This window comes from Doryrhamphus excisus, linkage group LG1 (assembly GCF_037039965.1).
Source record: "Doryrhamphus excisus strain RoL-2023G ecotype Guam linkage group LG1, RoL_Dexc_Guam_v1.1, whole genome shotgun sequence".
NCBI lineage: Eukaryota > Metazoa > Chordata > Actinopteri > Syngnathiformes > Syngnathidae > Doryrhamphus > Doryrhamphus excisus.
In genome coordinates this window covers 10,340,722-10,355,236 of record NC_136357.1, presented here as the reverse complement: position 1 = coordinate 10,355,236, position 14,515 = coordinate 10,340,722, and the positions used below count along the sequence as shown (strand labels likewise).

The 14,515-nt window shown below is 41.5% G+C and overlaps 1 protein-coding gene across 10 annotated transcripts in view; it reads right to left on the bottom strand.

Moving 5' to 3' along the window:
• mef2aa (myocyte enhancer factor 2aa) overlaps nt 1–14,515 on the bottom strand; it is a 69,702-nt gene that overhangs the window by 7,110 nt on the left and 48,077 nt on the right. For 4 of the 10 annotated variants that reach the window (XM_058074713.2, XM_078789874.1, XM_058074712.2 and 1 more), the window contains 5 exons: nt 10,674–10,805; nt 10,471–10,605; nt 8,847–9,045; nt 7,535–7,591; nt 2,176–2,360 (listed from right to left, as the gene is read on the bottom strand). In XM_058074713.2, the coding sequence (XP_057930696.2) occupies nt 2,176–2,360; nt 7,535–7,591; nt 8,847–9,045; nt 10,471–10,605; nt 10,674–10,805 (708 nt within the window). The remainder of the gene's footprint in view (nt 1–2,175; nt 2,361–7,534; nt 7,592–8,846; nt 9,046–10,470; nt 10,606–10,673; nt 10,806–14,515) is intronic. The other 6 variants (XM_058074718.2, XM_058074720.2, XM_058074716.2 and 3 more) reach the window with 3 other exon arrangements.

The window sequence follows — 14,515 nt, the reverse complement described above, 5'->3', positions numbered from 1 at the left end:
TTTAAAAATACCGATATATCGCCCAGCCCTAAGTAATTCATATACAGTTTCAAGACCATTAAACAGTTGCACAATTCCCATTGTGATAAGAATTTGGACAAAGAAAGGTCTCTCCTGAAATAAAGGTATCCTTCATATCCTGTATCTGTAGTAAAGTAAATAAACAAGCCACTATTTGGGGACATGACACGTCTATTTACACCACACTGGCTCTAATTCATTTATTTCTTTGCTAGTGGAAGATCCTTCGACCGGGCCAGGGCTGCCTTAATGCCCCACACTCAATCAATGGCGTCGGGAAGACGCGACAAGGGCGACAAGATATTATCTGGCTCACACCCTGGGCCCCTGATTAAGTCTTCATCTTCACTCCGTCACGCTGAGATGTGATTAATTTAATACCATTATGGTCTAATGACAGGCTGTCTGCAGACCTGCCACCACCGCCAACCTCCGCAGACTTGTGCCCGTCTGCAAAAGGTTTGCTCAGCTCACGCTAATCTGGGTCACTGCTCTCAAAAACAAAAACACAGTAGATGCTACATTATGATGGGCAAATAAAGTGTATACAAGTGTACTTGTGTAGTACACGAACTAAGTGTAGTGTAGCCCTAGGTGTTCATCGTGGTCAGAGTGCTTGATTATCATGATGAAGCCACATGTTTATGTGAATAATTTATAGAGCATTACAGTGCTTCGGCTGCAGATTATTGGTTTGATGGGGACTTAATACAAAAACAGCAGTGCTTTGTGTGCTAAAAACTTGGAAAGCTCTAAAAATCTACACGGAAATGTGACATTCCACTCAGTCTTGCCGCAGGCTGACACACACAGTGGACAAACGTCTTGGGACACAGCTTTGAAACCATTAATTCATCGATCAAAATGTGGTCACAAAAATGTGTTTACAAAATAGAAAGAGAACAGATTTTATCCAAGAGAAGACTGAGGACAAACGGTACCATTGAAGCAAAGTAGAGACTGTGGAGTACCGTATTATCTGGATGTGTTTTCATATTTTGGCTGTCAATCACCCATCCCTCCATTTCCTATGCCACTTATCCTCATTATGGTCGTGCGTATGCTGGCTAAGTTTGGGAGAGAAGCGGGGTGCACACTGGACTGATCGCCAGCCAATCACAGGGCACATATAGACAAACAACCATTCACACTCACATTCATACCTATGGACAATTTGGAGTCACCAATTAACCAATTAATAATGTTTTTGGAAAGCCAGAGTACCAGGAGAAAACCTGGTACAGCATGCTGAAAAGTGTGTGTGGCATGTGTGTTAGCACCTCACACCTAGGAGACCCGAGTTCAATTCCACCCTCGGCCATCTCTGTGTGGAGTTTGCATGTTCTCCCCGTGCATGCGTGGGCTTTCTCCGGGTACTCCGGTTTCCTCCCACATTCCCAAAACATGTCCATAGGTATGAATGTGAGTGTGAATGGTTGTTTGTCTATATGTGCCCTGTGATTGGCTGGCGACCAGTCCAGGGTGTACCCCGCCTCTCGTCCGAAGACAGCTCGGACACTCTGAACGAATGAATGGTAGAAGGTGGCAATTCGGGACTTGGTCATTTTGGCTGGCTGAACAATGCTCCTCTGGAGCAACATAGTCTGTAAAATACAGTAAATAGAAAATAGCAGCGTCCAGAGCTGAGGCGGGGTAAGGTAATATAGGATTCATGCTTGTTTTTGTTATTTTCAGGCCTGTATTTTCAAATGTTAAAATGACAAGGCAATGACCAATGACTTATACGGCTTCAGCAACCATACAGTATCGGCTTGTATAGGCTTGACATGCTGGAAACCACAGAATAATACACATAGTACCATAATACATATAGTATCAGGTAAAATTCCAAGTTTTGCCTCTGGACATGTGTGAAGTGGTACCGTGCTAACTCCCATGCCGAGTTAAATGTTCAAAGTTTGGGATAATTCTATGCTTGTATGTGGGAACAATTTGGGGAAGCCCCAAGGTCTATAAAGGCATGTTTGGAGGAACTTCTGACCTGCTTCCACCAGACTGAAATCTTATATCAAGACTTCCCTGAGGACTGTTCGCTCTTGTGGCTTTATTGTCAATTATTGTAGACGTAATAACCCAATACTTTTGTCCATATGGTGCATCTTAAGTGTGTGCAGCGGTGTGTGCGGTACTCACCAGCGGGGGCATCATCCCTTTGCTCGATGGAGGGATAACAACCCTTAGGTCTGGCTTGCGGCTTCCCATTCCCATGCTCCCTCCAGGGGGTGGTGGAGACTTGGTAGGCATGACTTTACCCAGACCGTTGCCACTGGGTGTGCTGAGGAGGCCCGGGGAGCCCCTGGGGTTAACAAAACCGTTCCCTGCAGAGGTGCACAGCAACAGGCACACATCATGAAACCACAAACTGTGACTGACAACAATCCCAGTCATCACCCTTGTCTATCACACACACACACACACACACACACAAACTCTTGTTGTTTTCTGGCATTCTGCAGCACACGGCTTTAAGTGTTTTCATCCCTCTGGGAAGTTTTAATAGATGTGCATAATTATCCCGAACAGTTACAAAAATAAAATGGCCATTTTAAAATTGATGAGCCTTTTGTTTTTTACTGTGAATGATTACATCCAAGTGCCTTTTTTGCACCTCCAGATACGGGGCAGTTCCCTGACAAATGTACTGTGACTACTTAAGAGAAATAGCTGAAACCATTATAGCTGGATGAAAACAATTAAAAAAGAAACAAAAATGTGAGTGATTTTGCAGAATGTACACATGCAATAACAACGTGCTGCAACGTTCACACACTGAATTGCACAGTCACTTCCTTTTGATTAAAGCGGTCAGCTACTAAGGTTCCATACCAGTCTCATGAACTATAAAAGGATGAATAATTTTGAACTTGTTGTGATTTTTTGTTGTGTGTCAATTAAATAGTTATTTTGAAATTACATAACATAATAGCAATATAGTATCCGTTTACAGTGGTTTATTTCAATTTACAGTCTAAAATAACTACTTTAAATTTTAAATGTAAGTTATCAATCTGCGCTTATTTATTTATACTTTTTATATCACGGTATTTTTGAATCATACATATATACATTGAACATTTATATTCTCTTAGTTAAAAACACATGTTAAAACACTAAAAAGAAGAGGAAGAAAGACTGAATGGTATCTGGCGGCGCATCAACAGATCAGTAACACTTCAACAAGTCGCTGACTTCTCTATTGTGTTCAGCGTGTCCGAGCGAAACAAAATGTGTGTGCACAACGAGGAGGCTCTTTGCGTAGGAACATAATAGAACAATAGCCGCACTGCCTGCAGATAAGCACGGGCAACAATTTACGGTCAAATAAACAGTTATGAAGCCCACAATAGTATCTCACAGCTGAATCAACAGTATATACACAAACATCCATCAGCTGTGACTTTGATCACATAAGAATTGACTGAAGTGTTTATGGTCTTCATAGTGGTGTATATGTCCATGGTCTTAAAATAGAGGTGCTGTTGTAAAGTAGAGAAGACAATATGGAATATGTATTGAAGGCAAAGCAGTGACCTACGTTCATTTTGACATTTCATCCAACTCATTCAATTGCTGCATTATCAGCAATTGATAAACTTGATTAACTAGTACTACATTGTCACATAATATGCAACTGCAGTATTAAATAAAATTCATATTGCTTCATCTACTCAGCTGCAGAGAGGGCCAGGCATAGGCTTAAGATAAGGTAGTACAAATGGATTTTCATAATATTAAATGTATTTATTTTAGTAATTTTTTTTACATTTTTAAATTATAAAACAGACTTTCAATTAACTTACAATATATCTGAAATATACTAGTGGATATATCACTCATAAATACCATCACTAATAAATGCAGAGGCTAATTTAGACATGAATTAACATTGACAACTTTAGGGAATGTGCATCCAACTGATTAAGATGTCACATGTCTCAGGATCCAGCATTTCCCTTGATGGGGGTTGCCAAGAGAGAATACTACTGACTACAATACAGATGTAGCTTTGACTTTTGACCCACTAAGCACAGCATCTCAATTGGATTTCCAGATGACTGCAACTCTATATATTTTTGTATGTTTTTGCCAGATATACACTGAATATATGTATACATTTGGACCAAATCTTGCACATATTTAAAGTTGACTTATGTTACTTATCTTAAGGGTTTGGCAATGTACAGTAATTGCATAAGTAAGCGCTTACTGTTAAAAAAAATGAGACACTTCAATGGGGTGTCTAATATTGGTGGATGTTTGTCTGAGCATTTTATGATGTTCATTTTCACTTTCATGATGATGGCTTTCCCTTTCTTTGGCGCACGGCTGCTTGGGAGACATAATGAAGTGGAAAACTCTAATATGTGATGTTGTACTTCATCAGTGTAGCTGCACAGGCACGCACCGTATTCTTCCTCCACACACTTGCGGCACACACATTGCATTCTTGCTGCGCACACTGCAAATTCTTCTGACGCGCACAATGTGACTGGCTCTTGTGTTTACAGACCAAAAAGTAATTTATGAGAGTGTTTGCAAGCACAAAATGTAACACAGAATATCATAAATTAAAGGACCAAAAATTAACATCATTGCTTGACTCGTTATATTATGCTTTTTCCCCCACTTTCAATGGTTCCTTCAATGGTAGGGTGTGTATATCTTGCAGGGGTATTGTATTGCAGACCATTCACCTGCTTATTCAATGCAACTTTCATTCTAAATACCTGCTGCCCATAAAGTGGTTGAGCATGGGGGTATTGGTATAAAATTAAAAGGCATGAGCAACACAGACCGAAGGCCTCACAGTCAGGAGACCAAGGGTTCTCTGTGTCTCTGCATCTCTGTGTGAATGTGAGTGTGTCTATATGTTTGTCTATATGTGCCTGTGATTGGCTAGTGACCAGTCCAAGGTGTAGCCCGCATCTCCTCTGAAGTCAGTTGGGACAGGCCTCAGGTCAACTGTGACCCGAATGAGGACAAACAGTGTAGAAAATGGATGGGTGCCTGAGGATGTAGCTATTAAGACAATAAAAACAGGAAATGTCCCCTGACATGACCATTAAAACAGCATGTGAGACAACTATGTGAGAAGAAAAATGACGCCCAACAATTAAATGAGTCACTCATTTCTTCACAGAGCAAACCAATGCCATAAAGTGTACATAAAATGTGCGTTAAAATCGACTGATGAGGAGAAAATGCCGATATCCACAAGGCAGACTCTCCATCTGGTAACTTTGAAAGGCTGTTGTGGTGGTCATATTACGAGTTGTAAAGCACATGTATATGTCAGGAATGGTCATTGGACAGCAAGCCTGGGGATCTTTCTCCATCCTGTGGTCTCTGCTGTTCCACACACTCGGTACAAACAACAGCTGCAAAACACTCACCCTGTGCCCACTGCCGGCTGCCTTTCGACACCAGACTGTGCCTTGACCACAGCACAAACAAGTACCAAGGTGGTCCATACCAAGTTATCAAAACACCTGACTTTTCAATCGTATTAAAAAACAGCATTTCTTTTATGATGATTTTCCTGTGAATGGACACAATTTTACTGGTTCATTCGTGTTGATGGGCCCACCGTGCTCATTATTAATATTCCATTTCGATTTGCAAGCATTTCTGTCCCTCCTAACTCTTATATCACATTGCTGCTCAAAAAGCTCCACTATTTTTGTTGTGTGTATGCCAGTGGCCCCGCCTCACCCCACAGAGACAGAAGCTGTACAAGGGGTGCCGTCATTCTAGGTAGGTGCTGAAACCAATACCAGAATAAACACTCTCCCCGTTTGTCTTGAAGCAAACAACAAGGAAAACACACATGCATATATGGAGGCCGGCAAAATTATCAACTTCGTTTTCATTTATCATTTAATTTATTTATTGTTGGGAGACAGCTTTTTTTTCAGAACGACAAATCTCATCACTTTTTAATCTTGCAAGACTGTAATAATTGCAAGAACCCCTAATAGGTATATACAGGATGTCCCCCACAAAAATGTATACACACTTCATAAAGTACAATTATAAACTACAGTAGGTGTCTATTATAATTTGTTAAATTGTCAAAATGTTGTATAATTTACATAATTGTATTATTTTGTCACCGTCTGAAGTCCGTCCTGGTCCAGACACTGTTGACAATGTATGTGTGAGGGCTGCCAAACGATTAAAGATTTTGATTACAAATTCACCATTTGCAAGTAGGTATGAAATATGCAGATTTTTATGGGATCGTATGAAAAGAAAGACAAATGACAAGACAAAATTATATATGTATGTATTAACAGCTCCAAATGGACCGAACATTTAAATCAAGCTAAACGATACCACATGTTTGAAAATGTGTTTGCTTAACAGTCGTCTCTTGAATAGTAGCAGATCATTTGAATCAAGCTTGAACTATGCTTTTTCCATTTTTCTGACCTATAAATGCAGTTGGAATGTTGTATTCTCGTGTTAAACAATGTCAAAGTTTCATATGAGGTTTTTGTATTTGGAAGTGAGCCCAAAAAGAAGTTTGGGATGGCTCAAATTGCTCTGTTTCAAAAGGCGTGGTAAAACTGCCTCTTTGTGATGTCACAGAGCGGCGGACTTCCTTTTATACAGCTCTGCTTTTCTGTTTACGAAACAAGCTCAGGCAGAAGTTATTGTATTTGGTGATTCCCAGCAAGAGAAAAATATGTTCATCTCTCAGCAGTATTAGACACAGGACTGTTTTTGTGAACATGAAATGTCGGTTATTGTGTGTAACTGCTCTACAGGAGTCCACAACTCAATACAGAGGGCTGAAAAATTAGCACAATAGGTCCCCTTTAACGATCTTCTCACAAATCATTTTAAACTAGCTAATGGTATTAAATATCACCCCATTTGGTAATAGGCGGCTGCTGTATAATGAGAGTGAGGAAAGAGTTAAAGGCCACCTGCCATCGCCTCTCACACAGCACATTGCAGCCATGGCAGGCTGTCCGGTCATTGTGTACTGAGGACTTAGTGGAATATCATGGCCTGAATACCTACAGGGTTATGCTGGTCTGGACATCGTAGCAGCCTTATAAGGGCTGCTACCATAGACAGGGGGACAGATGCACCTGTCAGTAGAGGGAAGGAAACACCGTGGGGCTACACGTGGTGGTGAGTTTAAAGGCAATGCTGCGTTTATTTGCCAGCCAGAGTCAGTCAGCCACCTCGCCTGGTTAGCCTTTTCAAGCACAATCACCGCACCGTGTAATGGACCTTTTCCAAACTTCCATGCATGTGTACAACAAGCATAATCACACATTTCCTGTGTTAATAGGGGGTCTGCATGTAAGCTATTAGCGTGCAGTGGATATATAGCCAAGCAAAGGCCCAATCAGCCACTGAGAGTGCACACTGTCTTGAACCAATCACAGATGGATACATAACTATCCAGCTCAAGTGCTAAGCAGGAGGTCTACTGGGCAGCGCAACAGAGAGCAAATAAATCTCTGGGAAGACTTACCCGCTGGGCTGGAGCCCACACCGCTTGGCACTGAGAGGTCTGTGGTATCCAGCATGCCTGAGATGCACAGAGGGATATGATTAACCATCTACATCCCTCTGCAAAACGAGCATTCGTGTGTGATGGGGGTGCCAGATCAGACGTGAATGTCTTGTAGATTTATCTTCACAACCCGTGAAATGGAAGCAAGTTCTCCCCCCAGAGTGTGCCCATGACAGGGACAAAAAAACATAAAACGGCATTCGTTTACAGGCAGCGAACACAGCTTTCCATCATGACGATGCACTTGCAGCCAGCCATCAATCATGCACTTGTAAGTTCAGGCTTTATCAAGGCCTCTCTTAAAGTTTTTATGATAGAGAGGACACATTATAAGCCATAAACTGAAATTAAAGCACACCAACAGAATCGAAATGAGAGTCCTTTTTTCGAATACACCAATTAAACTACAAAAACCAGTTTGCAAGACAACCATTATAAGAACTGCGAATAAGAAGGTGTCAGACACCTCTTGATATGAAGTCACATCTGAATGAGACATTTCACACCTTACCGCATGTACTTCTGTCATATGCAGTGTGTAGCTGCATCTTGCAAAAAGCCATCTGGGCTGATGGAATCAAACCAGTCATCCAAGTACTAGCACACATACACATCTTTTTTACCACAATGCTCGTACCGGGTACCTAAATAAGTTACAGCAGGGGTCTCAAACACACGCGGCCCGCAGGACACTAGTTTGAGGCCCCCGCCTTGATATGAAAGTTTAATGTTAGTGCGGCCCGCGCAAGTTTGCAATGGATTCTGTATGGTATCATGTACCCAGAAAAAATTATTACGTTTGATTAATGATTTATTTTGTGCAGGAAAATAAAAATTAATATATTTGAGAACAGTGGAATGTTTTATCAGAGCTGTTATTGTAGAAAATCGGAACCAAAGCACTGAAAAAGTTTGGATATTTTTCTGTTTTTAATAAATGCGTTTTTTTTTTTTTGGAAAACCAGATGCGGCCCAGCCTTGCCCAGACCCTAGCGCCAGTGGCCCCCAGGTAAACTGAGTTTGAGACCCCTGAGTTACAGGGTGAGCAGTGAATGTGGGGCATCAAATCAACAAACTGATGAATGAATATGACTTGATAGCTTGACCTTAGGTTCAGGTCACACTGGATACAATTTCGAAAATCAGTGTGTCTATTTTATCTCGTCGTGTAGTAGCGCAGAGGTGCTTATTTACTCAACTGTGGAGCGTATCAGTGCGTAAATGTGCAGTGCACTGACTGCGGGTGGCGTCCTCCAACCAACCAACTAACCTGCACTTGTGGGCCTCTGGGGGCCCCCACTGGAGCCCATGTTCCTATGCAAAGAGGCCTGTGGAGGGGACAGCATCCCATTGTCAGTCAGGGAGGCTGCGGCCACTGGTAAAGTCCCTCCTGGCTGGTACATGGTATTAGGATTGGACACCGGCACCGCCACATGCATGGAGAAGTTCTGCTGAGGCAAGGCTGTAGGCTGAAACAGGGACACATACACACAAATTTACACACAAATACAACCATCCAAGGTCTGATAATGATGATCAGCGGTTGTCATGGTATCAATTGAGAGCTATGCTGGAGAGTTTGCTTTAATAAAAAGGACACCGATTTAGAAAAAGGCAACTCTTTCACATTTCACACTGATAATAGAGCAGTATACACAATCATTTTGTAATGTACCTATTAATAGTGAATAACAGTTTGTGGTCATTATTCACATACTGGCCACATTAATTGTTGGGTATATGTCAGCTGGAAATGACAAGAGAATGTCAAACAATGTTTTATTTAAGATATTAAAGTTGCTGTCTGCCTTGGTTAGGTCCTCCATGGGGGGCACCAACCCTTGAATTGTGTATTCTGCCCTCTCCCTGCTCCAATGCTGCACAGCGATGTGCACAGCTATGTTTGTTGTCAGCTAATGATAATGATTGGTTTAGATTGTTTAGTTTACATGCTAATGTTAGCTATCATTGGTTGTCATAACCACATATAATGCCTCCAAAATGTCAGTCGCTTCACCCAGCCTGGTGTTGTGTGTGGGAAAATGGAAAAGATTGCATTCTTCAAAACTGTCAAGTAAGATCAAAATACTCAACATTTTAAGTCTTTTGTCACTTCCTTGTGTCATTCCCAGCTAAAAGATACCAACACAACAAATACAAAATTGACGTAAATTTCACAATTTAGCGAGGACATGGTACAAACGCTATAATAGACAGATCTTCAGTGCTGCTGCAGCACAAACAAATAACAGGAGAAAAATACACAAGTCCAAAAACATGCATTCAGGTGATCATCTGGCATTGCAGCGGTCAGCACAACAGGCGCACATTTTGTCTTTTGAAGCATCTGTGTGCATTTGTGCAGCGTAGCGAAAAGATGCATTACAGCAGCTACAAGAATCACATCCATTGAACCTTGTGCTGACTGTGCAAAGCGTGAATGAAAATGACACGTGTCAGTGATTAAAACAAAGTGTCATTACAGCCTTCATCCAGTGTGGTCAGTCTGTGTGTTATCGTGACTTTGTTAATGGCAAAGTAATGCTCTTCGTGTCAGGAACAGAGAGAATATGGCACGCATGATAAGATCACACAAGACTTGCGTCATAATTGGTGATGATGAAAATGTCCTGCCCCATTTATAAAGTAAGGTGATAAACGCACCACTCTTTCAATGCAGTATTTACTCCATTTTAATATCTTTGGCTTAAAAAATGTGATCTTATCAAGGTGTATTAAATATCACTTGCAAAAAAATTCAACACTCCAGAAGAGGAAAAGCATACTTTGAGAGTTTTGTGGGAGGTTAACGAAAAGAGAAACAAAAAATCCTTGTGGCACACAAAGCCAAGCAAAAAAAAAAAAAAAACTCAAACTGCATTTACAGTACTTACGATTTTATGATTTCTCATCATATTATCAAACTCCTCATTAATTTTTTTATACTTTTCTTCAGTGTGGGGAGTGAGGACATATGAGGCATCGGGGTCCGGGCTATCACAACCTCTGTGTTCTTTCTTGTTTAGCGCCTGCAGTGAACATCGACATAAAGACAACCATCAACACAAAACAGCAGGGGACGAAAGGAAGTACTTACACCGCAGCGCTTGTACATTAAATCACTCTCTTCGCTTAGTTTGCCGAAATGGTCATCCATGAGGGGGCTGTGCCCGAAACAGTCTTCAGGATCAGGGCTAGCACAGTCATTATGGCCTTTGTTTCTTAATTTCTGAAATGAAATTGCACAGTTGAAAATAAACAGAATACAAGATGTGTCTTCCTGCATCACGCTGAACAAGTCCTGTTACATTGAAATGGAATGAAATGACAACACAGTGGAGAGCAGCCTTTCCAAAGTTAGAGTGCAGAGTCACTAATAGATTATAATGCTTTTACTGGGCTTTTCAAAGTGTGAGGCACCAGAAGAATTCAGAGGAGGCACAGCAGCTTGAAAAGAATACATACAAACTTAAAAATATTTCATAGGGAGGAGTGGAGGCCCCAACCATAGAGGAGACTGACTGTGCCAAATTTTGAAAACAAATATTGTATTGACATTTCCTTAGGCATGGCTTTTTGACCTGTGTTGCATGCAATGCATCTGACGCAATGCATCATGTTTTATATTATGTATTACAGTTTGTTTATTTTTTCATTATTTTTGTTTGTTTTTATATTATTGTATTGACAGAAAGTTCTGAATACAAAATTATTCACACCGTTTCTCATGCCAGGCATATCCAATGTACAAGCTTGTTGTAAGTTTGTAGTGGAATAATCAATTAACTTCTTCACACATTGGAAGTTGGCATTAGGTTTACAAAACATTTTTTTTTTATTTTTATCCAGTCTCTCATGAAGTCTTCTAGGTTATATTAGTAGTTTCCAGGATCCTTTAAAAAGTGGCAAACTGTCCAATAATAGAGGATATGAATCATTTACCTTCTTGAATTCTTAAGAGTGATATGCCTTCTTGAAATCATAATTTTCGACTTAAGCGTATGATGTCTCAGCAATACATTTAATCTTGAGTTGCAAAAGTTTGTTCAGTCTTTTACCTTAACAGGATGTGCCAAAAAAAATTGTCCTTTTTCCTGCCTGCTTCTCGACCCCCCGCCACCACCTTCACCCACTCCGCTTCCTTCTTCTTTCAACAACTATGGGTTTGCATGTTATTATATTTCAGTAATCATAAGCAACCACTGCCGACTTAAGAAGATCCCATAGCAGAGTACTTAGAAGTTTTGCACTATTTAAATCAGCAGGGCTGCCATAGAAGGGATCTTATCAAGGTTAATCCATGCAAGGAATAAAGCAGATAATGGAATGCTGGTAAAGATTATTTCGGCGTGAAATTGTGCATTTCCACAGCAACCAGGCAACAGCAGCGCAGTACTGCAGCGTTATAAAGAGCCCACTCTCATGACAGTGAAACAAAGTCGTGAAAGAAATCAAGTAAAAGCTGTGTGCTGCTCACTGCTCCTCATTACCACTCTGAATAGCGGTGTTAACAAGGCTCGCTGACAGCATGTGACAGCTTGTGATATGGAGGCAGTGTACATCAAAACATGATTTATGGTGGGCTCTCAAGGCTCCTCTATCAGGTTGCTGCAGGCCCACAGTGGCACCCCGCTCATGTCTGCGGGTTGCTACAGAGGCCTGGCCTCTACAGGAAGGTCACTGACACCTGCGCATGTTGGGGTCACAGCGAGACCAACCTACACAGACTAATGAGACCTCATCCTCGTCTTCTTGTCTTTATCGTCCAACAAAATGAAACGATACCAGTGTGTGTATGCAAGGGAGAGAGACAGACAGACAGGATTTGGTGTTGTTTTGGGTGAGAGGGTGCAACTTCGGTGCGAGGATGTGGGAGGAGGGGGTGTCTATGTCTACAGAAATGTGACAGAATGGCTCATCGGTGCAGACGGTGCGGCTAAGCCAGTACCACTCGCCAAAACCTCACTTTTGGGAGCAAGTGTGGCTATGACTTAAAGAGATTCCTGACAAATATTGAAAACAGATTCCACAGAGCCTCTCGCAACTCTGTACTTGTGTGAGTGGATACAGGAAGTGAACACACAACTGTTAAAACAGCAGGTTTATACCACTGTAAATCACTGAAAGAATTCTATCATAATATGAGTTCTTTTCAGTTTTTATGTTACTATTTCAAAAGATTGCTTGAAAATGGTTAGAGATAAAAGCATACTGATGGGAGTGATGGGAGTAAATGTACTCAGGTAATGTGCACATTATGACATCGCCAGGCTCAGAATTTGCAAAAGATGTTAACTTTGCCCCAGAATTACTATGAACATGCAATTTGCCTATTTTCAACTGTTCAAAAGCCCCTCCACTTTTAGTCAAGCCCCAATTCCAGCTGACAAAAAAACAACAACTCTTATAGTGTACCTGCACACACCAGGGCTCGAACCCCACATCCCCACCAAATGAGAGTGAAGCAGCGCTGGCCAACGAGTTAAAAGCCCTGCGCTATGAACTCATTGTCCAGTGGCATCAGGAAGCGAGGTTTACTGAACAAACTATAGCACAGCCACACGAGGTGGTATGTGTTACACAAGCTCAAAACATGCGGCCACCACCATGTTCCACATGAGTATACTTTTCTTCTGGTGAAAAAACAACATTGCAGGATTGTATTCTCTTTCTACACCCATCCACTATACTTGTGAGTTGAGTCTTTGTGCATGCCACCCACTACAAACTCTAGTATCCACAGTGAGTGGTGAAGGAAGCGAACGAGAGACAACTCCTCTGGATAATGACTGGGTCACACTGAGCCACAGATGCATTGAGGCTACTGCGGTACAAAACGGTAACATTCCTCTCGTTCTATGAAAAAGCCTTGTGCCTGGTTCATTTCCTGTTTACCGAACATACGCTCTTTATAGTCCATTCAGGCCTGTGTTTTCTGGGCTTAAGAAATGCAATTTCTTCATCTATGAGCCAAAGGTCTGATATGAACCTGCAAATTTAAAGTTTATTCTAGTCATTATGGGGAATATGTCGGTCGCATTGGTCGGGCTCCTCTTTAACAACAATCCTGGGCCAGTATTTTGTCCACCCCGCCCACTGGGCCTGAGTCTCTTAGGAAGAAGTTGACAGCATGGTGGAAAAGCAGGATACAAGATGCACAGACAATCAACATACATACTGTAAGTCACTGCAATAGTGTATTCCCTTTAAAAAGGCTATTTAAAGCTGTGATTCAAGGTGATGCATATGCAAGACAGCTGGTGTACATTAGTTAATCAATGAAACAGCTCGAGTCATCTCTGAGGCATGCATAGAAGTGAGTGAAGGCCAGGGAGGGATAGAAGAAGAGCGTGCCTGTAAATCTTTGCTGAATGACTTGGCATGTTTTGGATGTCCCGCGGTGACCGCCCATGGTTCCCAGTAAATGGATCACTAAACCAGCACATGGCCGAACAGGTGTCTCTGCTCCGAACACCTGCCAGGACCTGGCACCCCATAACGCCCAATCAAAGTCAGCTATGCAGGGAGATGGCCATAGAAGGGACAACTTGCAGCACCCGTATGCTATCTGACCTCAAAAACAACCTCATGACACAATAAGAAATAAGATAACTCACCGTTAACATTGGAAAAGTTCCTTGTTGTAGCATCTCGAAAGTAATGAGGGTCGATCGCATATGGCATTAATAAAAAGATCAACATCAACATCATCCTCGCTATGACGTTTATTGCTTGATTGATATAGTATTCATGCCAGTCTGACATTAATCTGGTATCCATAGACATACACGCCGACAATACCGTTATATTGTGCAATGCTTATAAGCAGGCTACAGGATCTCTGAGGAGACAAGATACATTTTACTAATGTATATTGAACATATAACAACATTTATTAAACTTAAGAATGGGTTTGAAACTGAGTGAGCAAGTCAAACA